At 35.5% G+C, this 24,463-nt stretch overlaps 1 protein-coding gene across 1 annotated transcript; it reads right to left on the reverse strand.

Moving 5' to 3' along the window:
* Positions 1-3,668: 3,668 nt before the first annotated feature.
* Positions 3,669-8,115, reverse strand: LOC145667462 (uncharacterized). The gene is made up of 2 exons (XM_081734939.1): positions 8,029-8,115; positions 3,669-4,310 (listed from the first exon to the last, which is right to left on the reverse strand). The coding sequence occupies exon 2, from the start codon at positions 4,303-4,305 to the stop codon at positions 3,880-3,882; it is 426 nt and encodes a 141-aa protein (XP_081591065.1). The 5' UTR covers positions 4,306-4,310; positions 8,029-8,115; the 3' UTR covers positions 3,669-3,879.
* Between the last annotated feature and the right edge of the window lie 16,348 nt (positions 8,116-24,463).

A 24,463-nucleotide genomic window follows, 5' to 3' on the forward strand; every position in this document is an offset into this window, starting at 1 on the left:
CTGACATTTAGATTAATAACTAGAAATCACGATACCTGGACACCAATAGATCCTTTGCCTGTGTTTGTTTTAATTAGACTATTGGATTCCAACGCAATGTGACAGTTTGATTTGATCCATAAATAATCCCTTTAAAAGTTAAAGGGAAGATTTTAACAATGTCTACTAGATTTTCCGATTCTTAAGTAGTCCTTTGCTCTTGTTATTTTCCAATAATGATTATCTTAAGCTGTATCTAATTATCATTTTCTTACTTTTGACCAGTCTCTCTCTCTCATGCTGAGTTTCCTACTTTGTCCACAGTCGTCCTATCCTATTACCCATTGAAGCCTTAGCGGTTTACTCCCCATTTCTATTTGCATTCGGTATTGCTTTTGACTTGGTTCCAGCGTAAAATTCATCAGAGTTGTCAACCGGATGGGGCTACAACAAAACATTACCTAAAATAATACTGGTCATAGGCAAAATCAAATGGGAGTAATAAATTGTTTAAGGATCTGAGAAGTAAACTTTGTGCCGGACAATATTGTGTTCGTAACTTTTCTTGGGAATTTTCCCCGTTTTCCCTCATAGTTTTATTCATTTCCTTTAGCCTAACCGACATAAATGTGGTACGTAATACTCAAAGATTTCATTTATTTCATTGTTTAAGGAGAACGAGAATGTTTGTCAGCATTGTTTAGTGTAGGTTGCGAATATATGTTGCAGATGTACTCGCTGTCCAAATCAGCTATTTTGCTACAAACTTATACAAATTCTCATATTCACTTGATAAATCTCCGAGTGACGATATTGATCAGAGTGCAGTACACTTTTTATAGATAAATAGATACTGAGACCTTCATAGCTAACATGTCCTTAAATACTGATAAGCTCAAACAAAGAAAGAAAAAAAAAATCTAATTCCTAATAATATTTAAAGTAAACTGAGTAAATTATAAAAGTTTCCAACATCGGCCTCTGCACCCTTTCCTTCTTACGTTTCATGAATTTGGAATTTATTTTACGGATAAAGTGTAGTATATCGCCTATTTATCTGTTGTACAATCAAATAGCTTTATATGTAATAGGGTACACATCTCTGATGTGGTAGTTTGTGATTCGATTCCCATCACCCATGTTTTCCTTCATTTATTCACACACATGTCTTAAGAGGTGTTCTTCATACCCACTAGAAATAAAGATTTCAGTTCAAGTATACTTTTTGACTTGAGCCCATTCAACTTGTTGGTATTTAATAGCTTCAGCTATATATCAGGTCTAATTTTGAAGTGCTTACTTATCATTATTTAGTGTTCAAACAATTTTAACAAGGAGTCTGCTACGCATATGCACTCTAAAATAATACGAAAAATTACAGTGAGAACTATGAAATTGTTGACAAATCCATCATTAGGTTAGTTCTAGCTTCGTATTGCTTATGAGAAATTCAGTTCACTCTGAAGATCGTAATGTTGGGAAGAAAGATAGGAACATATTTCGCAAAACCATGAAGATTATTGAATACAAACTTCTTGTAGTGTTCATCCTCTTTCTCTTCCTCTCTCTCTCCTTATCTCCCTATCTGCACCTTTCTCTCCATCTCTGGACCTCTCTCTCCCCCTTCCTCTCTGGACCTCCCTCTGTACTTCTCTCTCTGAACTTCTCTCTCTCCTTATCTCCCTATCTGCACCTTTCTCTCCATCTCTGGACCTCTCTCTCCCCCTTCCTCTCTGGACCTCCCTCTGTACTTCTCTCTCTGAACTTCTCTCTCTCTCCCTATCTCCCTATCTGCACCTTTCTCTCCATCTCTGGACCTCTCTCCCCCTTCCTCTCTGGACCTCCCTCTGAACTTCTCTCTCTCTCCCTATCTTCCTATCTGCACCTTTCTCTACATCTCTGGACCTCTCTCTCCCCCTTCCTCTCTGGACCTCCCTCTGTACTTCTCTCTCTGAACTTCTCTCTCTCTCCCTATCTCCCTATCTGCACCTTTCTCTCCATCTCTGGACCTCTCTCTCCCCCTTCCTCTCTGGACCTCCCTCTGTACTTCTCTCTCTGAACTTCTCTCCCTCCATCTCTATACCTTTCTCTATTCATCTCTCTCTTCCTCTAAATGTACATTTTGTTTTGTTTTGATTGTCAGCATTATTCATTTCTCTTAGCTTACAGAGCATAAGGAAAGGAGATTACACTAAATGATCAATGTATCGATTTCACACTAAAAGTAATAAGAATAGTTTTTCTCTTTGTTCTAGCTTGCCTATGATATGAGACGAGATGAAACAAAAGTTTGTATGGTTAAGCGGATAGCGTACATGTCTTTGACATCTAAATTTTATTCGTACTTATAGTTTTCTAATATCATTTTCCATTTATTTCACAAGTAGCTCTTAATATAGTCATAGACTTTAGTGTTATTATAAATAACACGAAAGAATTCAAAAGCTGAGTTTTAATAAAATCGAAATAACACAAAAGCAGAGCTTGAACAAGCGATTCGTTAAAAATGTAATTGGTAAGTCAAAATACATACCGCAAAGCCGATAATCCAATACAAGAAATACTCAAAAGAATAAGTAATAAGAGGATTCGATTCCCAAGTAGAATGTTTAAAAGAACTTCAAAGTCTATCAGTTTACTGTCTAAGGAGTACAAAGAAAATAGCTTTGATGATGGCAAACTCCAAACAAATTCATACGTATCATGACTATCTTACGTAAAGTTTTCCTTAATCGTGCCACGCAAATGTGATGTCAAATAAAATAAGATTGTTTTCACATTACGCTCACAAATTCAAAACCAAGGGAGGTTTACACCAATTAAATGTTAAAATGAGACTTGACATACACTTGCTTACTGTTCTATCCTCACGAATACATATTTTCAAACTAATTGTGGAACCAAACTTCACCTTAGATGGTTGAGATTCCGGGTTGACCAACTAAAATTATGACTGAACATATTGTGTCTGTAACTTTTCCAAGCGTTCCCCTCAGAGTTTCTTCATTTTACCAATTGCTTTATCCTAAACAAAATAATTGTGAGGTATCACATTTCATTTTAATACACAGTCAAGGGGAAATCATTTCAATACATAGCGAAGAGAGACCACTAATTATTTATTTATTTAACTAGTAAAGAATATGATTTCAAATTTCAATATAAGACATCAGTGGCTCAGTGGTAGTACCACCAGTTAGACTTGTAGTGAACTCTCTTGGAGTTTTTCAAGACGAAACAACATTAAATCATTCATTCATTTCTCATAATTACTGTCTCCTTTAGCCTATCCAAGTTTAAACTTTGATTAGTTTACCACAAGACAAAGAGAAATATTACTGGTGAAAAATCAAATAAGCAATTTTCTTTCTCTCTTTTCAATTGTTTTGAAATCTTCAAGGTTTGTACAGTATAGTTCCCTGAACAGTTTGTTTTCTACTGTACCAACTAAAATTGTTTCATGACCAAGTGGTTAGTATGATCGTCTTGGCTAACTGAATAGTACATCAGTGTTGGACATTTAATATTTTTATTTGTACGAAAACATTTTCTAATATCACTCGTCAAGGATTCGATTCCCGAAGATAGGTCATGTGACAACAAATTAATTCTTACAAGGAATGTTCTAAGAATTTAGAAAAAAATAGAGACTTCTTGCTGAAAAATAAACTCAAAATTCAACCATTCATCAAAATAGAACCTGCATTAATTTCAAGTATATATAAAGGAAGAAGAAACCTTATATGTTTGCACATTAGTTATTGAGACTATTATCAAAATACCTCAGCACTGTTAAAAAGTTGGAAAGGTTTTAAAAATTCAGAGGAAAGAAAACACAAATTTCCCAGCACCCATTCAACAAAAACACACAATTTATTTACAAATATATATACAACTTATTTATTTCAAAAATTTTTCTTTCAATTTTCTTGCCTTCTCTAATCGATCCCACTTTTCCCCTGCCTTCACTATAACCCAATCTTCCCCATCGTTCAAATATATATCAGCTTCATTCGCTGCCCCGCTATTACCCCGCTCCCCCACTATTTCCACTGCTACTTCTTCCACTGGTCGAAGTTCTTTTCTTTCTTGAGTTAGTGGCACTGTTACTTCTTCCACTGGTGTAGTTTCTTTTCTTTTTTGAACCACTTCTACCACTGGTGAGTAGCGCGTCTTTTTCGTCCTTTGTGATGTCCCCTCATCTCTTCTCCTTTTCTTTCCCTCTGCTACATCTAATAAATTATGTATTTTTTCAAACCACTCGATATGGTTAAGGGAGGAGGAAGAAGCGGATGATGATGTTGATGGTTGGTGTTGGGACTCCATTTCTTCTGGAAAATAATAAAAAAAAATGTTATTAGTACAACATAATTTTACCAAAATAGTGCAAATTATACTTAATAGAAATAAAAATTCTGTTATTCTATCCACGTACAAATCAGTTTCTTTTAGCCTATAAAAACTATCTTTAGTTTGCAAAAGCTATGTAGAATTCTGGCAGAGTACTTTATACATTTTCGAATTCTCAATAAATCTGTACAAGCAAACTATCTGTGTTGTGTAAGACCCAAAGCTAAACGTACCGTTAACTTAAGATCAAATCTAGTGTTCCCTCACAATATAATTGCTAACGCTCTTGCATTCAGTGCAAGCACCACCGGGTTCAATTCCCGGTATGGGGAACTAGTGTTCCCTCACAACGTAGTCGCTAACGCGTTTTGGCTTTAATGCGGATGGTTCCGCGTAGCGTACTTGCTTTCGCTTTTGCGTTCAATGTGAGCGGCCCCGGGCCCGATTCCCGGTATAAAGGTGTCGCGACGCGGACGTACCCGAAAACGCATTCAAAGCAAACGGTTCTGGTCCAATTACCGGCGGGGCATTCAGTCAAAAAAATAATAATAATAATGATTTTCTCATTTACACCAAACAAATGTCTTGCGTGACACCTAATTTCCCTCTTTTCCCGAATAGTGTGCTTGCTGAAAATTGTCTGATCTCACAGGTTAAAATGTTTAGAGATCGGAAATATAAAATCAAATCAATCTTTCATCATCGTATAAAAGATAAATCTAATTCACCCGCAAAAAACTCTTGCACTTGTAAAATCCTATATATCTCAATCCCGATTAAAAAAACTTATATGAGTCCACTCCAACAACATGTTATAAAACGGAATTCATACAAAATTATTTATTTATTTAAAAAAAAGTGGTAAGGTGTTCACTTTATATGTTTAGGGGTCTGTAGTTCAATCCTAGGTCATACCAACTGAACAAACACTATTTCTGCGGATTCCTTATACTTTTTATACTAATACTACCAATATGTTTCCAAGAAAAAAAATCAGAACCAGTACATTAGCAATAGTGATTAATACTATTTTAATAGAACTACTAGTGACACCTAGCGGCAAAAGTCATAATTAAAGATTAGTTGTGCGTTGAAAGTCCCGCAGTGCTGACGCGTGTGTGACAAAGTTCCGTATATTTCTCAGGTGAGTATAGTATATATGTTTTCAATGTGTAATAAACCATAGCACATGCTTGTATATTCTGTTGGTCTTAATATTCTATCAAAGTATAAGTAAAACTATTGGGTTAAATAAGGAATATAAAGCCTAGTCTTTCAGTGACAGAGCAAATATTTACTTAAGTGGTGCGGTACCACATCATTTCAGGGGGATGAACCCCAGTCTTTCAGGGGGATAACCCCCTCTACTAGTACTGCTGCATACGTTTACATTGAAATCCTAGTGCCAAAAAAAAAAAAAAAAGACGGGATAAAACCGAAATCTCTCACTGCAAAAGACGGCATTCAGTAATTAAAAGTTGTGAGGGGGAATTCAGTCCGGGCATAGTGTCCCCTCTTCACCACGCAACAGAGCGCGTTCACTATTTGGAAAAGTTATGAGGGGAAATTCACTCCGGGTATAGCCCCCCCTCTTCCTCCACGCAAACGAGCGCGTTCACACTGCATTGGATTCTCTTTCTGCAACCCCTAACAAAATATTTCGTATTTCATTTCATTTTTACAAAGCCAATATTTATTTTTCTCACTCATTACCTTGCTTAATATAAAGTTAGTATGTACAAAAACCATGTGAGTACCATATGATTAAGATTCTGAATACTGCAACACATGTTAAAAATACGCAAGTTCATATTCCCAACACTTATTCAGAAATAAAGAACCTTAAATTTCTCTCACTTAATTACATTCTTTCATTTGTCATGTCTTGGAAAAGAGAACCGTTTGAGTATTCACTACGTTTCGTGATGAACAACCCATTCTAATACGAATTCAAAGGGAAAAGTCCGTTGCTATGATTCAAAATGATTCAATGAACGTAGTTCTTTTCTTTCGAGTCTAACTGTGGGAAAGAAAAGTCTACACATTTACGTAAAAATTGCAATATTCACATGTATCTTGGAAATTGCATCCACTACAACTAAGAACTCTTTATATAAGTACATTTTTCAGTGTGAAAACACTTTTTCGCGGATCTAAACACTTTTTGTTCACTTCTGAACACTTTGTGAATACATCTGTACACTTAATACTGACTGATTTTCTAAATATTGGGGATACAAGCAAACAAATGTCTATCTTTTCTGTTGAACTTAATTATTTTACACTAAACAATATATTTTGAACATTATCTGTAGTAAATATTGAATATGTATCTGTTCTAAAAGTGTTCTTTATGTGTAAATTGCTTATTTTCCGAATAGACATCCCAATATGAATACAGATTCATGACAAATCATTCAGACACAATGTATTTATATAAAATCTACCATCAAAAATATTGGACAGTACGCAATTCTGTTTAATCACAATTTCAGTTATAAAGATTCAAAGAAATTGCACACTTGATTTTTTTTTTTGCCGTAAAGTCCATCAGTGGCGGTTCTTAAGGGATGTCACCACGCATTTCTAAAACTATAAAGTATCTCATTGACGGTTCTTAAGGGATGTCCCCATACATTTCTAAAACTATAAGTCCAACCCTCATTGACGGTTCTTAAGGGACGTCACCACGCATTTTCTAAAACTATAAGTCCATCTGTCATTGGGGGTTCTTAAGGGATGTCACCACGCATTTCTAAAACTATAAAGTATCTCATTGGCGTTTTCTTAAGGGATGTCACCGCGCATTTTTTCTCTAAAAAGATTAACACTGCCAAGATATTTTTCGTGTCCCCACATATTCTTAACTATGATAATAATGCTAGTTCCATTCTTCACTCTTTCCTGTGGTTAACTTGTCCAAAAACACAACCGAAACGGAATTAAAACTCAAACATAGTATTCAAACATTTAAAAAAAAAATATATATATATATTTCGTTCCTTCGTGCTGACCGTTCAGGAAGCTAGCTTTTCCGGTGTTGGTAAACCCACTGTTTGCCAAACACAAAAGGCGATATAAGTCGGACGCGGTTCCCTCAGGTTTGGGGGGCTATGCCCCACATGTATGGTTTCCCCTGTTTGGCAAACACATAAGGCGTTATAAGTCAAACGCGGTTCCCTCAGGTTTGGGGGACTATGCCCCCATGTATGCTTCCCCACCGGTTTTCGGTAAACACATAAGGCGTTATAAGTCACACACGGTTCCCTCAGGTTTGGGGGGCTATGCCCCCATGTATGGTTTCCCCTGTTTGGCAAACACAGAAGCTGTTATAAGTCAAACGCGGTTCCCACAGGTTTGGGGGGCTATGCCCCCATGTATGGTTTCCCCTGTTTGGCAAACACAGAAGCTGTTATAAGTCAAACGCGGTTCCCTCAGGTTTGGGGGGGACTATCCCTCATGCACAGTTCCCCGATTTTCGGTAAACACGTAAGGGAATATAAGTCAGACGTGAATCCCTAAGGTTCGGGGCGTTATGCTCCCCACAAATTGAAACATATTGGCAAACTCATAGCTCGTTTCTACACCGTGTTAATTATTTTCATAAGAAAAACAATATGTGTTAATTTTCTAGGAGGAGTCCCACCATTCGATACTTATGCAAATATATCTAATCAATTATAATGATATAAAACTTACTTGAATATATTATCTTCTTCTTTGAACAAACACAGAAAAATCCAGAAAATCACTTTAAAGAAACAATGCAGAAGCAAGGCAGAAGACTTCACGAGCAAAATTGTTAATACAGGAAATGTGTACTCCATTTATATAATATATTTTTTTATTTATTCATTAACATAAGGGGAATGGAATAGGGGGAGAAAAAATAAAGTAAATGAATTTGCCTTGTAATACAGCATTGCCTCGCTCTGCAAAGAATCAGAAAAGAATTCCTTTGTCGGTCTCTTGCCGAATCGAAGGAAATATTTCTTTTCTATAGAGGTAATACCAAGGAATTTTCACACAATGCCTAAAGTTTGAAAAACATCGCCAGCATGTCTCAATTCATACCTTAAAGACGCCAAATTGTCGTATTTTTCACAGCAAATAGTTGTTTACCAAGCAATAAAATTCGTTAGTTGGGTTCAGGCAACAATGTTCCTAAATTTTAAAATTCCGGCTTTATTCAGTAAGCTATATAGCTATCATTTCAACAACTGTTTCAATAACTTGTATCTTGCCGAAAAGAACAGCATAATTATTGTATGTGGGATTACACAAAACCATTCTACAGGTTCTTTTTTGTGTGTGTGTGTTGTTTTGCAGTAGTCAAAATGAAGGACAACCATTTATTCATCAGGTTATTGGCAATGAGTACAAGGACATCCTACTTGTTTGTCCATCAGGTTAGTGGGCGGGGAAGAGGTTGTTGTCCGCAAACCATCCACCAGAACTGGTTTGAAAAACACCCTTTGTGAGGAAAAATGTGTCAGTTATCGCCGTTGGGGGGAGAGAAGGTATAAGCATGTTCACACAGGATGCAGCCAAAGAGTGGCAGTGAGGGGTGGGGAAAAAATGTGTGTCACTTGTCGCAGGGTAGAAACCTGATCACACAGAATGCGGTCAAGAGATGCGGGGAAGGGTGGGGAGCGGGTAGAAACTTGTTCACACAAGACATTGATGATGGAAAGAGAAGCGGGGGAAGGGTTGGTTCTCCCGTTCACTCAAACTAAAGGTATCTATCTCCCATGGTTAAACATTGGAGGTGGAGCAAACTGGTTTTTCATGGCCAATCATATCGCAAGGTTGTTTGCATAGGGTGTGAGAAACTGAACTTCTACAATGGCGCTTGGAGAGAACACAGAACCTTGCGTATCTGCGAATTTCGTACTGAGCAACGCTGAAAAATAGCAGAGTTAAGTCTGTCATTTAAGAGCCAAGCAAGCTAAACGAAAGAAGTGCAGTTCGCAACAAGAAAAAATAAATGAAAATAAATAAATATTTCTTCCTATCCTTCCTTTTTCCTATCTTAATACTTTACTCCGTAAAACAACGCACCATTAAAAATCGTTGCTAAACATTGGAGCTTAAAGGGTGTAATCATATTCATTATTCATAATTTTCTAGTTCAAATAAGAGTGTTCAATTAGTTACGAGCTTTACAAGTCAGATCATAATTAAATTAATGGGGAAAAAACTTGTGGGAGCTAAGGAACGCGTTCAATAACGTATACCATTGCTCTAATTATCTAAATCATAGTTTTAATTCTAATTTAATTATAATTTCGATTCAATAAACGTATTAAATCATGTTTAAAGCTAGGAACAGCATTCAAAGCCGTATCCTCAATCAAAATCGTGTTGGATCGCGTTCAATGACGTATACCACTGCTCTAATTATCTAAATCGTAGTTTTAATTCTAATTTGAATATAATTTCGATTCAAAAATCGTATTAAATCATGTTTGAAGCTAGGAACAGCGTTCAAAGCCGTATCCTCAATCAAAAATCGTGTTGGATCATGTTTAAAGCTAGGGATTGCGTTCAATGACGTATACCAATGCTCTAATTATCTAAATCATAGTTTTAATTCTAATTTGATTATAATTTCGATTCAAGAATCGTATAGGAGCGTGTTTCAACAAGAAAGAAGGTCATTCCACTTTTCCAAACAACCTCTATTGCACAAGTAATAAAACCACTTCCCCCAGAAACCTCCCCCAAGGACGGGACCGGCCTCTCCAAGGCCGACACGGCCATATTGACATCAAATGTATACAGCCATAAAAGCAATTAAGAGGGCAATAAAAGCTATTGTTGTTGACAAATCTAGTCATTTCTACTGTAGTAGTAGGGTAGTAGTTTAGTAGTAGCCAGGCCCGCAACGAGAGGGGGCTAGGGGGACCAGATCCCCCTCAACTTTCTGTGACCCCTCCAGACTTCAATACAAAATTTTATTATTAATACAAAAACACAATTTATATACTTATAAGATAATTTTAATGACTTGGCCCCCCGTAATATATTCACGGCCTTCCCAAACTTTGTAGCTGGTTTCGGCCCTGGTAGTAGGAATGATAGTATAATAATAGGCTAGTAGGAGCAGTAGTAGTAGTATAGTAAGGCAATAATGGTAGTAGTTTAGTAGTAGTAATAATAGTATACTAGTAGAAGTAGAGTAGCAGTAGTTCGGGTTAGGTTAGCGTAGGTTCAGGCAGCGAAATAGTCATATTTCAAGTCCCTTGTACATTAGTTTACAGCCCTGGAATAACGCACTTATGGAGAGTTTCATAGAAATGAAAGCAACATCCTGTATCTATGTTCACAAATGATTTAAATATTCTGCGCCTTCATAAATAAATTCCCTAAACATTTGTCTTTTGTTCTGAATTAACACATTTTACCTTTAAATTGTAATTTTAAAAATGTCCACGTATTCTTAATCCCGTTTCTGCCACTCCAAAACACTTACTAAATCTACAAGAGTTCATTTGGTTTTAAAAGAAATTGTTATATCATGAATGTCAGTACACTTATAAAATAGAACATAACTGAGGAAACCTGAAATTTCAATCTTGATACACGTATCAGTGCGCAGCACGAAATGAGATTTTTTAGAAAATCCCGGCGTTCTTCCCGCCTTTGATGGTACAAGCCGCAATTATTTACGCATTATTCAGTGCATTGATTGTGTATAATCTTGTTCGTTTGTTGAATGTAAAATGTAACTCACACAACCGCTGTAACAACATAATGTGTTTTTTATTGTCCACCTGTACACGACAAATTCCAGATATGTCATAAATTATAATCCACCTTGGCATGTTATCTCAGCCGTAATGCTGTCAACAGAGCTGCCTTGCTTATGGATACACTGTGCATTAACTGTTCCAGGGTAGTGACGACATTAAGTGACGTCATGTTCTGTTGCTGTGGTTATGTCAACTTAAGAACTCCCCAAAAAGTATATGCTAAAAGCAGAAGACGCGATTTCCTCTCTTCCGCGTGACGTCACACTTCCAGCGACCAATGCCAGTTCGAATCGCATATTTAGCAGCCCCTGCATTCAGGCAACAATAGTGTCCTGCGCTTGCGCAAGCGAGGGTTAGATGAACTGAAGAAGATTACATCTGTGGATTACATTGTGTAACGTACCCTTTACTGGGAAGCAAAAAGTTTGGGAAAGATCCCTCAGTTGGGGCTACATTTAGGTGAGGTGCTTATTGACTTTGAAGTGGGTGAGTACTGAGATTTTGATCTATCTTAAAGAACAACAAGAGAGAGGGAGTGGGAGAGATTTTCAAGTATATAATCAAAGTATTAAAATAATTTACTCCTCGCAAAGTGTACTGAATGATTATGATTATTGCTCTTCATACTTGTGAGAGTGTATTTATTTTCTGCTGAGTTGAGTAGGTAGTAGTATAGTTTCTGGGGGGTCTCGCCCGATAAAGTGCGTGAAGTGAATATGATTGCTCTGCAAACATGTACATTTTTTCTGGGGTTGGGTGGGTGAATATGGGGTGTTTTGGTGGTGAAAATCGGGCCACAGCATTTTCGAAATCGGTACTGTGCCTCATAGTGACAAGGGCGCCGATCCTGGCATGACCGGGGTTCGGCCCCCTCCCAAAAGCTCATTTGGGCCTTCAGATATTTTTATGAATATGTATTTTTTATTGTTATATATATGTTTTTTTTTATGAATGGGCTCCCCCAAAGTTACAGAGAAATCGACGCCCTTGGTTAACCCTTATAAATAATTGCTGCTAGTCAACGTTCATAGTTCTGAAACACTAACCGCATCATGCAGTTGTTTTGAGTAATGATTAGCGTAATACTAAAAGCTTGACTACTGCAGGAAACGTTAATCAAATTATTTAGTATGGCACTAATAACGCTTCAGTATAGACCTAATAACGCGCGAACTCTGCATAAGGCCTTGAATGATGAATTGCGGAAGATTGAATTCGTGCTCCCAGGTTTTATCAGTGTTTTCGGAACTGTTAATTTTGATTCCCAGTGATCGTTTACGACAGTTCACTATGTCATAGTACAGGCTCCGGAGCTGTCGATGGATTTTAGGGAGCTACTAAATGCCATCCTTTCTTGATGATTTGGTTCACCAATTTGGTGGAACTTTGAGTTGAATGATTGGCAACACCAGATAACATACCTCACGAATCAATAAAAGAGTAACGACGCAGCGTATCGCCGCGACGATTTAAATAAATTGCTTTGTTGTTAATCCAAAAAGGTAACTGAAAATTATAATCTTTCCTTAATATTATTCATTATCAGAAATTATTCTTTTAAAATGAAAATTCATAGTAGCAATATTATGTGCAGGTAAAGTTAAGGGAGGCGTCCAATTATAGCTATGAATATAATGCTTTTTGCAAAATTTGTCATCTAATGGCTTAGAAACTCGTATCCTATTACCAACTTTCCATTTGTATCAAGTATATGTGAATTAAACGAGAGATACAACAAACGTGGCTATAATTATTTCTCTACAAAATTTATCGGAATCACTCGAGCAGGCGGTTCTTTCAAATAGAAAATTCATAGGTAAAATACGATGTGAAACACTTTTCGTAAGGAATGAAAGTGTTAATATAAGTAATAATTGCAAATGCACATCATATTGAAATGAATTTTCAGTTATAGTGAAAGTATTGTATGTGCAAATGTATTCTTCCACTATGCTCGCTTTTGTGTATACCCACCATCACTGACGCGCTTGCTCCCTATGGTTGCACCCCTCAAGTGTTCACTCGAGCAGACGGCTCTACCTAAAGCAAAATTTATAGGTAATAGTGTTTGACATCACAGAACTTATACGATGTAAAACACTTTTCGTAAAAGGAGTAAGAGTGTGAATATATGTAATTTCTGTCATTAGATATCATATTGAAATACATTTTGAATGGGAGTGAATGTACACTAAGTGTAACTATTTACTGAAGCGGAAGAATACAAGAATGCGAAACTGGTAGAAATAAACGGCGGCAATGTTCTGTTCGTGTTAGCAATTGATATAATGCAAACATATGATTTTATTACAAAGAATTATTATGTGATAAAGAGCGTCATATTATATAGTTTTTGCAGCGTCATGGTATGTTGAAACGTAAAATCAAGTATGCGAAGTGTGGAAAAGAAGTAAAAATTCAAAACAGACTAAGTTCTCCTCTCAGCGAGCCATTTGTACCCGGGAAACCAGTGAAGCCATTTTGAAAGTAAGAGTTACTACGATTATTTAACTGTTTTTGAAGGTGAAAATTATTTCAGATATTTTGTTCTTTTCCATTATTCTTGTTTATTCGTAATGCCCCCGTCGCTGACGCGCCTGTTCTCTACGAACACACACCCTCGCTCCGCTCGGATCCCCCTCCAGCACTCCTGCTCTAAATCGGTTAGATCGCATTCATGCTTTTAGTGGCCACCTAGCACAAGTTGGTTCGTGGTTTATGCAGTAGCTCCTCATTTAGTGCATGCTCTGCAAGTAGAAATCGAAAAAACGCAATGAATGTGTGAAAATTTGGTAGATCCGTCTGCTCGAGTAATGCCCCCCTCAATGACCACTCGGGCCACTACTGTGCTCCTGCCCTGACTCAGATAGCATTCATGCTTTTCAGTGGCCACCTAGCACAAGTTTGTTCGTGTTTTATGTACTAGCTTTTGTGTCATACGTTCACACTATATTTATACTTAGACGTCCTGAAACCAATCTGCAAATAGTAATGGGGCTCGTCATTTAGTGCATGCTCTGCTAAAAATGTACCGGTGTATTCAAAAAAAAAAAAAAAAAAAGATCTATCCTAACCTCAAAATGTAAGGAATGTGTGACAGTTTGGTAGAACCGTCTGCTGGAGTAATGTTAATTTGTCACTTAGGCACATACTTCCTGTGTTTACCGAGTATGATAATACTGGGTTGGTTTTCTGATCCTCCGGAAAGTGAGGGACGGATACAGGGATCACAGAAAGTTATTTGCTGAGGTAGTCCCTTTTCGAAGTCTTGATTGTTTTGCCCTAAAGTGAGAATAAAAGGGTTATGTTTAGCAGAAGGGGTCCAGAAGCACGTAAAAAATACAAAATTTACAGAAGAAATGGATGATGCAAGTACTTAGACCTAGCACAACCAAATCTAACTAAACTAATCTAAGATAACCTGAACTAACATAAACTGACCTAATATTAGTGGAAATAAGCGAAATTCTATTTTTTTTTGGGGGGGGGGGGGAATTACGCTGGACCTCTACACTAACGTATTCTAACATAAACTAACCGAACCTAATGCATTAATGTGAGCAGAAATTACCGGAATTGTAACATTTTTTTAGAAAAAATTGCTGGACCACTTCTGCTAAACATTAGCCAAATAGAGATATTTAAATTTATGTACAATTCCATTTAAATTTTAGTGTAGATTAATAGTCTGTCAAATAAAAAAAAAAAAAAAAAACTTTCACTTTCCTTGCTTTAAATGATTTTCTAGGGCGTTCTGGACTATTATTATACTGGCGCATCCTCAAATAATTGCGTAGAGATTAATATGTATGCAAAGTAATGTGCACTGGAAATTATTATGTGCTATTCTAGTACCTGCTATACTATCATATGCAATTATTTAATAGAGAAATTTACTCCCAGAATCTTACAGGTTTTGTCCGAGTGTGCCTAACCCGAGAAAACCCGGTGGCTTTTTCGGGTTAGACCCACCTTAAAACCCACCTGTGTTTTTGATGTTTGTGTTAGTATATTATTGGTACAACTAAGGTGATCACATTGAAAGTGATTTTTATCAGATTTTGGATTTTCCTTGGGCAAATTAGATGCTTTCACGTTAATGTATACAACAACATTCAACATAAGACCTTTATAAAGTTCTGAATGCATTGAATGAATAAAAAACTTACCTTAGCTTGAGATAATTATAGAACAAATTAAAATGTATGGATTATGCTTATAACCTATTTGAAGTAAAATATGTAATTTTATATTTTAAAAAATACTTTCCGTGAAAAGTGTGCTCGCTGACTAGGCGACGTCGAGGGACGTTATCCCTCATATGTGTGACAAGTTTAAGGTAATAGGTGTTGGTATTACCAGTAAATATGTAAATACATTTGTAAAACTGTTATTGTGCTGCCAAAATGACTTGAGCCGTGGCAAAAATGCGAACTAACGCTCACACCCTCACACACCCACGCGTTGAACCAATAAGGGTCCAACTGTTGCTAAGCGAGAGAAAGCGAGTGGATTTCCTTCAGCCGATAGCAGCGCTTGCAACGGAAGACTAGGGATCAAGTCAGTGTGGCATATCAATAGTATAAATTCTTATGTTTGATGGTAACACAAGTATTCTTCACTAAAATTCGGTTTTCCAACAATAACAATATAGTTCAGTCATTTGTTTCTACTTTTCAAAAAGGATTCTGCAGAATCAACATCAGCAATAGCATAACAATTCTTGTCAAATTTAAGAAGCTTAGTGCTCGGAGTTCCGAAGACTACGTAACGCTTACTATTTCAAGCGCTGAATTCAAACTTCCATACTAGTGGAGGTTTCGATGTACAGTAAAGAAAGCTACATTTTCGAAAAAAAAAAAAAAAAAAAAAATCCATCGTGAAAGAAGTGTTCGGGAAATTCTCGCAGGTGAACGCACAAAGTATCGGAAGTAAACTTCAACAATAAGACCATTTATCTTACGCTGCAAAGTATTTATTTCATATAAGACATTTTGAAACATTTATTTCATAAATCATGAATTATATCGTTATTTTAAATTAATAAGTGTTATTCTTCACATTTGCGGCTCCTAGGATGACTCGATCTATATTTGTTCGCTTGTCTGCCTGTACTACACACACTACAGGGTGCAACTTTCGGTCTTTAAAGTTTAAATTTTCAGAGTAGAAACACGAGACACTTTAAATTAGCTGTATGTATTTCGGCGGCGATCCAACGTAAAGTTTCAAAATAGCGGGTATCCACGCTGCAGTGTGCAATTTTCGGACTTTTGAGGGTAGAAGCACGAGACATTCTAAATTTACTGTATAGATTTTCTCGGCGAACCAACCAAAAATTTCAAAATGGCTGCCATTTTTTTCAAAACAGCAGTGAATAGAAAATTGTTGCAAGTTATGACAATAACAATCTTGATGTATAAATCACATTTTAACACTTTTACATCAAATACATTGAAATATTTCGAAAAGACGCAATTGAACCCGAAGGAACCCATATGGGTCCAGGTAGTTTTTTTTTTTTAAAAAAAGAGTTTTTTTTTCAAACCTTGGAATCTTAGAAGTTATCGGCAAAAGGGCACATTGAGCAGATCATTCATAGGAAGCGATTCCTCGGAACAGTTCAAGGATCAGTTTCCTAGAACGATTTCTTCAATCGGAGCAATCAAAAAGTAAATTCTGGACGAGTTTGGGAGACCACCTACTGAGCAGTAATAATCCAAGTTTGATTTCGATTATAAAGTTGTATCTATGTAACATTACTTAATAAATAATTGAATGTATGCATCTCGTACATTCTAAATTTCGTCACTGGGTTAGAAAAAAAAACATTATCGATTATTGAAAGATAAAAAAATATGTTAGTTACTGAATAAAAAGCAGTATATCTGTTAGCAGTATATGTATTTAAAAAAAATCCTTAGCGCAACGGTATCATTCTAGATTATCCAGGAACATGCAGCAGTGACACTTCCAATGATGACTCTAAGATTATAGAGAATATGATATAAACAAATTAAATTGATTTTTTATTTAAAAAATAAATTTTATTGAAGTTAACTGGATTACTGAAGTCACAATTGTTGAAACTGGGACAACATATAACATGAAAATTGAGATTCATTATATATTTGATGTCCTGTATACATACGGTAACTCATTGTAAATTAACTTGCAATATTTTGTAACGAAGTAGTTCATGACATTTAAATTATGTACAATAAAGCTAATATTGTTTTATTATCCTCTTATTAATCTCCTTATTAAGTTGTTGACAATTGATAGGGAATACGTAACTACACTACTTACTTTGGATGTTCTTTGAATTCCTAGCATATGAATTATACTCTATGCTTGGTCCCTTATGAAAAGTTTTTTCTTACAACATGTGTTCTATGTGCGTAATGGCATTATTAACAAAGTTCCTAGTGACAGGGTTGAAACGTAAATTCAACATTATTGTTATTCTTTTACGGATTATACAATGACCTAGTCATATTTCCAGGTACATATATTTATCTGACGATGGGGTTAAACATATTCCCTTCTTAATGAGGATTACATCTCACTATTATCAATACTACATAGTTCATTTCCTTATGCAAGTTTCTTCAATAATTATAGTATTGGACTCAGCCACAAAATTCAGCATAGTACAGACCAATAACAACATAATAATACTTAACCTAATCTAACGTTACCTACCCTAATCTAACTAACTTAATCCTATAATTGATATATTCATTAGTGTTGATAAATATGCATATATTTAAGGACCAAAGCATAGGCATCATCCAGATTGAGTACAGGGTAGCAAATGAGATATTCTTATTTGTTTATTCCCGTATTCATTTAACTGATTGCGTTATGATTATTAGCTTCCGGCTAATTACAACTGCCTAAGAGTGTTTTTATTAATTTCTTAAACGCTATCAGTCTTCAGTAGCTAATTCATATCGAAATAGAGTGGATAAATAGTTCATTTTTAACTCAAATATTTACATAATCCAAAAGAAGTCATATTCCACGTCTGGTTAACTATAAATTTCAATAATAAAGATGGATCCATCATTTGAAGCAAAACAAGTTAGGACACTCCCCCCCTCATAGCTTGTCTGTGTTTGTGTGACAGGACGAAGACAAATTACTTACTCATAATATTGCATTATAACTTCAATGTAATCAGAACGGATATACTGACAGTCACTTATAAAAATAAAAATCTAATTAAGTTCATTGGGGAATAATAATCGACCAACTGAAGTAGGATTTATTATAATGTCTCCTTTATTATGTTCGAATTTAGACGATAACTTATTTGAAGTGTCAATCTCATTACCTGTGTTCTCCTTACTAGGTACTTCTAAAATGCAGCATATATTTTCTGCAACCACTTTTTATTACTTTTGAGTTCTATTGTAGCTTCTTTTGCTACAAAATTTTAATTAATTTTGTGGGCACTTAATTGCAGGATCCTAGCTTCTTTAAATCTTCACATCGTAATCGCCCGTAAATCATCGTGCCCTCTCGGGAGCAGACTAATGTTTACATCTATAAACAAATTTTGGAGTACATTAATCCCATTAATTTTAATACTTAAATTCTTTTCTAATTAAAAGAAAACTACCCTTTCTATATTCATTTCTAATTACACGATTCTCATTTTGTCAAATTATTTATTTTTTTTCACTCACGTAGTCCATCCTGTTATCTGATTATAAACATGACTTGTTTTCATTGAAGTTATGTACGATAAACCAAAGGGTAAGTTTCAAAATACTACAAAACTGATTGAATTTACTCTCGTAATTAATCTAAAATATAATAAAAATTTATTATGCCTGTTATTTCTTAGACTTGCTGCTTTACTACCGTGCATGACTAAATTTTTTACATATTAAACATATCGGATTTAGGCCTAATACGTGATGTTTGTTTACATCCGTCACATTTAATTGTCATCATACTATACAAAATTCTATATTGTTCTACTTCGGTTTTTATACAAAAGAAAAGGCTATATTCCTCCTAAATTTTAATGTTGTTAATAACTGGTGTTTATGTCAAAATATTTGCTTATTAAAATGAATTTTTATTACGCACTACTATTCACAATCGAGATGGCAATATAAGCCTAAACAAAACGAACATATTGTAAACATGTACCCTCGTACATAAATTCCGTATTTAAACGAATAATGTTTAAAAGTAAACAAGCAAAGATTAACAACAATACATACATTTAATAACAATTAATGAATGGAATGGAATGTTACGATTCGTGGAAAGTATGATCGTAACATTTTTCCTCTTTGGCGGCTTAAAAAAAATTTAATTCTTAAAAGAATTAAATTTTTTTCTACCTGAAATTTTTTAATATTTCCTTCTTTTTTTCTTCCGAACAGTCAAACAACTTTATATTTGAAAAATTTTGTTTCGGAACTTCCTTCCCATTCACATCTTTTAAAGCCACGTAATTTCTTTGGGCCTCAGTGACAACATAAGGACCACTATAAACTGGCATATATTTATGTGTAATTTTCTTGTATGCGTCTGAGAGGAAATGCGTTCGTGTCATTACCAAATCTCCTACACGAATTTCTTTAGGGTTAGGTTGTTTCAATTGTAATTTTCTCTTCCTTTTCGTTAGCATTCGGGGATGAACTTGGATGTACCTTTTAGAATCTTCTGTATCTTTTAACTCTGAAGGCCACGGAAAATTTTCTCTGAATTTATTGGTTGCCGAATATGAAATGAATATATCTGCTGGTGTATTATCTACACTGCTGTTGTAAGAGTAATTTAGAAGATCTTGTGCCAATTTCAACACTTCTTTCCACTTCGTGTGGTTCTTGTAACACATTAAGCGGATTATCCGATTAAGTTCTCTGTGTGAGCGTTCGACGATCCCGTTTGCTTTCGGATTATATGGGGTTGTTAGAATATGTTTCATTTTATGGTCTGCGCAATATTTTTTCCACTTCTCAGACATAAATTGTGGACCTTTGTCCGACACAATTTGGTTGGGATAAAGAATTATATAAAAATACTCCTTATCAAGAACTCTAATAATTTCTGTTGTGGTAGCAGTTTTTAATGGTAAATAGCATACAAATCGGCTGTACACATCAATAATTGACAATATGAAATAATAGCCATAACTACCAGGTAACTTTCCTACGATGTCAATACATACTTTCTGATGTGGTCTATCTGCTTTAATATGAAGTTCTTCTCGGGCCACAATTCGATTTGAAAATTTTGTTCTGGCGCATAACTCACAATTTTTAATATATTGTGTAAACATCTTTCTTTGTTTTCTCCAAAGGAATAAATTTTGTGCTACTTTCATACATTTATTTATTCCGAAATGCCGTGTGTTATGAATACGAGCGATAATCCTGTTAGAGAAATAGGCATTACAAGCAGCCAAGGTTTCAATTTAGATTTCCTAATAAAGATTAAGTTATTAACTAACTTTATTTCTGCATTCTCAGGAGCGTTCTCTAGTCTCTGTTTTAGCAGCTGACAGTAATTGTCTGTAAATTGCAGATCCACTAGTTCCTGATATCTAAACCAATTTTCTTGATCATATGTCACAAAATTTATACGATAACGTGTCAGTTCATTTGGAATTTCTGGAGTATTTCTGCTGAGTATGTCTGCTATTTGATTATCTGTTCCTTTGATATGTTGGAAATTTAAATCAAAGCGCTGAAGCTTTAATAGAATTTTTGTTGTTCTGGGATCCAAATTTTGAAGTGTAAATGCAAAAGTGACAGCACTATTGTCACAGTGAACTGTGACTTTTCTTCCTAATATGTAATAAGAAAAATGTTCACATAGGAATAATACTGCCAACAATTCCAATTGAAAAACTGAATACGAAATTTCACGTAATTTCAATTTCCTGCTAGCATATTCGATGATAAGTAAATCTCCGGTATCATTATATTGCGCCAAGTAGCCTGCTAAATTTTCAAAGCTTGCATCCGAGAACAGATGAAATGGTTTTTCAAAATCAGGTTGACTTATAGCAGGTGGTTCACTTATCAATAACCGTAATTGCTGAAATAATTCTAATACCTCTGGATTTAAGTTAAATTTATTATTTTTCTTTAAAAGATCGAAAAAGGGTGCAGTTAAAGCTGCGAAATTTGGTATAAATTTCCGTCTCCAAGATAATAATCCTAGAAATGATCTGAGTTTCTTTTTAGTCGTCGGTATTGGAAAATTCTTAATAGCCTCGTTTTGTTTTGGATTCGGTTTTATCTCATTTCCATTTATAACATGTCCCAAAAATAAAATTTCTTCTTCAAAGAATTGGCATTTCTTGAAATTCAATGCAAAATTTCCGAACTCTAGAATTTTAAATATTTCCTCCAGATGAACAAAATGATGTGCCATGTTTTTGCTAAAACATAAAAGATCATCAAGGTATACTATTACAAAATGTCTGGTCTCGAGTCCAAAGTATGAATTCATTATATTTTGAAAAATGCTAGGGCTAGACTTTAATCCCATTGGAAGAACACGAAGAACATATTGTCTGCCCAAGTAAATGAAGCTGGTACGCTTGTATGAATCAGGGTGGAGTTTAACCCCATAGTATCCCATGGTGGCATCCATCGAACTAAAAATTTTTGCATCAGCAATTCGGGTAAGTATTTCATTAATCGGTTCAACCTGAATTTTCGGTGAAATGACTTTTTTATTCAATAATCTCAGATCAATCACGGGTCTAACTCCTCCAGAAGATTTTCGTACACAATGGATTGGGTTCCTATAACTACTCGGGCTTTCCTTAGCAATCCCCAATGCTATCCGCTTCTTTATTTCGGATTCAAATTCTGCTTGCATGGACTGAGGCACAGGATAGATTCTCCCTATAACAGGTTCATTATCTGGGAGCTCAATTTTATAGGGCTCACATCGAATAGGTTTAGGATATTCGCTAAATAAATGCTTAAACCGAATCAATAACTGCAGTAATTTGGTTTTAGTTTGATGGTCCAAATTTTTACTTTCGTTGACATAAGTCTCTAATTCATGTTCCGAAATTTCACCATAATCATTAGATTTAGAAGCCAGGATATTACACCTATCAGCGGGTTTACAATTAGTAATTCCTAAGGCTAGATTTTCCGGATCACATGAAGGTTCCTGGTATTTATTATTCAACTGTACTAATAATACCTTTGGGTAAGAAATATCTAACATCACTGTTTTTGATTTTTCATTTTTCAAAATTAATTTTCTGTTTTCACTGTCTAAAATTACATTATATTTTATAAAGAATGGTGAACCAAGTAATAAATCAGCTTTCATACATTTTATTACGAATACAGGGACGTTAAATAAACTCTCTTGAATATTTAAGGTTAACTCCAATGAACCTTTAACTGAGAAATTATCTTTGCCCGCGAAAGCACTTAATTGCATTCTGGATACCGGTTTGAGTTTTGCTGAGGGAAAAGAATTTTGTAATGTCGACCAAATATTTAAATTCAAAAGATTTAGCTCAGCTCCAGTATCCAATATGCAATTCAGATGCATTCCTCCTACTTCACAATTAACCATGGGTGACGGAAAGATCTCAACATTTGTACAATCATCTTCTTCTTCATCTTTTAAGACGAAACAAATAATGAACTTTACTGGCTCTGATGTACGTTTTGAATTTTTCTTGTTCCAATTGCTTTCCTTTTCTGGGGAGAGAAATTCCGGTGAGCAGACGCCACCCTCCCCTAAGAGCGACTGCTCGATGTTTTCCGATCTCCCGTTATTTCCGACTGATGGATAATTAGAGTTACTGGAATTAATTTCTACCGCCGAATACGGAGGATTTAACGCCGAAGTTACTGTTGTCATTACTGGGACTGGTAGTGATGAATTGAACATAGTCATTGAAGGATAATGTCCGAATGACTTTATTCCATACGTATGAGGAGGTAAATATGGTGGAGGAACTGGGTTATAATTCGCCATTGACAGTGGAATGGGTCCACCTCCCGAACCAGGACTCCAGTTTGAATAGCTGGGACCATATCTATTACTGTTATCACTCCAATTTCGACGTTTGGAAGGGTTATTATAATTTTTGTTTTGATCAAATTTCCATTTGTTACTGTCTTTGCCAAAATTACTCCTTCCAAATCTTTTGTTTATTCTCATAGGTTCAGTCTGGACAGCATTATCAGTTTTTACTTTCTTACCCCTTTCAATTCCAGACTGTCTAATAGTTGGTCTTTTAATTGGAGACTTCAGATAATTTAGATTTTGTGTTTCCAAATTTGAAGGATGACCTTCCATGTCTTCCAATCTTAAAGTTAATTCCTGTACAGTGTTAACTGTTCCTAACTTAAATATTTTGGCCTCCTCTGCAGGTAGGCAATCTAAAATTAGATCCTTAAGCTCCTGGTCAGAGGGTGAACTCACCACCGAATGGTAAGTATCTATAATGTACCATACGAAGTCAGATAATGATGAAAATTTAGCTTTGTCATACCGCAGTGAGTAGAGACGGCGCTTTTGTGCCCTCTCTACTTGCGGAGATATATATTGTAACTTAAACAATTTGAGAAAATCTGCAAAAGTTCGGATTCGAGTTTCAACACTTCTATACCATGTCTTGGCAGCTCTCTCGAGTCACCAAGATACTATGTACCTTTTATCCTTTTCCTTAAGTCGGTACATACTCATACTTTGTAATAAATCATCTAGAAAAATTCTAGCAGATCCTGAGGTTTTCCCGTCAAACTTGGGGAAATGATGAAGATTTCTTAAGTAGTCTCCCGATCGTCTACCTGATATAATATCAGATGAATCATCTTTATTAGTTTCATTTCCCGAAATTCATCCAACGTCTCGTCTTTCCCCATTCCTAGAGGTTGAATTACTATTAACTCTACGAGCTTCAGACCTAATTCCGCGTACTCTACCATGCCGCTTACGATTTCTAATTCTACGGTTACAGAACGAGGTTCTATTTTCATCTTCATTATTTTCTTCGTGTTCTGAATTAGCTACTGAGGAAGAAGCGCTACTGCTATTGTTACTTATATCCATAGCAATTTCTTTCAACCGAGTCTCATACTCATTGTTTTTCTCTTTCGATCTTCCTAACTTATTACATCGATGTTCAGGTTTACTACCCGACGAAGGATCAACAATAATAGGCCCTTCTTTCTGTTTTTCCTGCTTATCTAAACAACACGAAAGCTTCTCAATTCGTTCTCCTAACTTACCAATATTTTCTTTAATAAGATTCTCGCATTTCTTATTAACTTCATGTACCTTTTGATCTACTAATTTATCCAACCTCTTTTCCTTTTCACTACACTTTTCTAAACTCTTTTGGAACACATTCATCGTATCAT

This window comes from Thermobia domestica, chromosome 13 (genome assembly GCF_964235325.1).
Source record: "Thermobia domestica chromosome 13, izTheDome1.hap1.1, whole genome shotgun sequence".
NCBI classification, from domain to species: Eukaryota; Metazoa; Arthropoda; class Insecta; order Zygentoma; family Lepismatidae; genus Thermobia; species Thermobia domestica.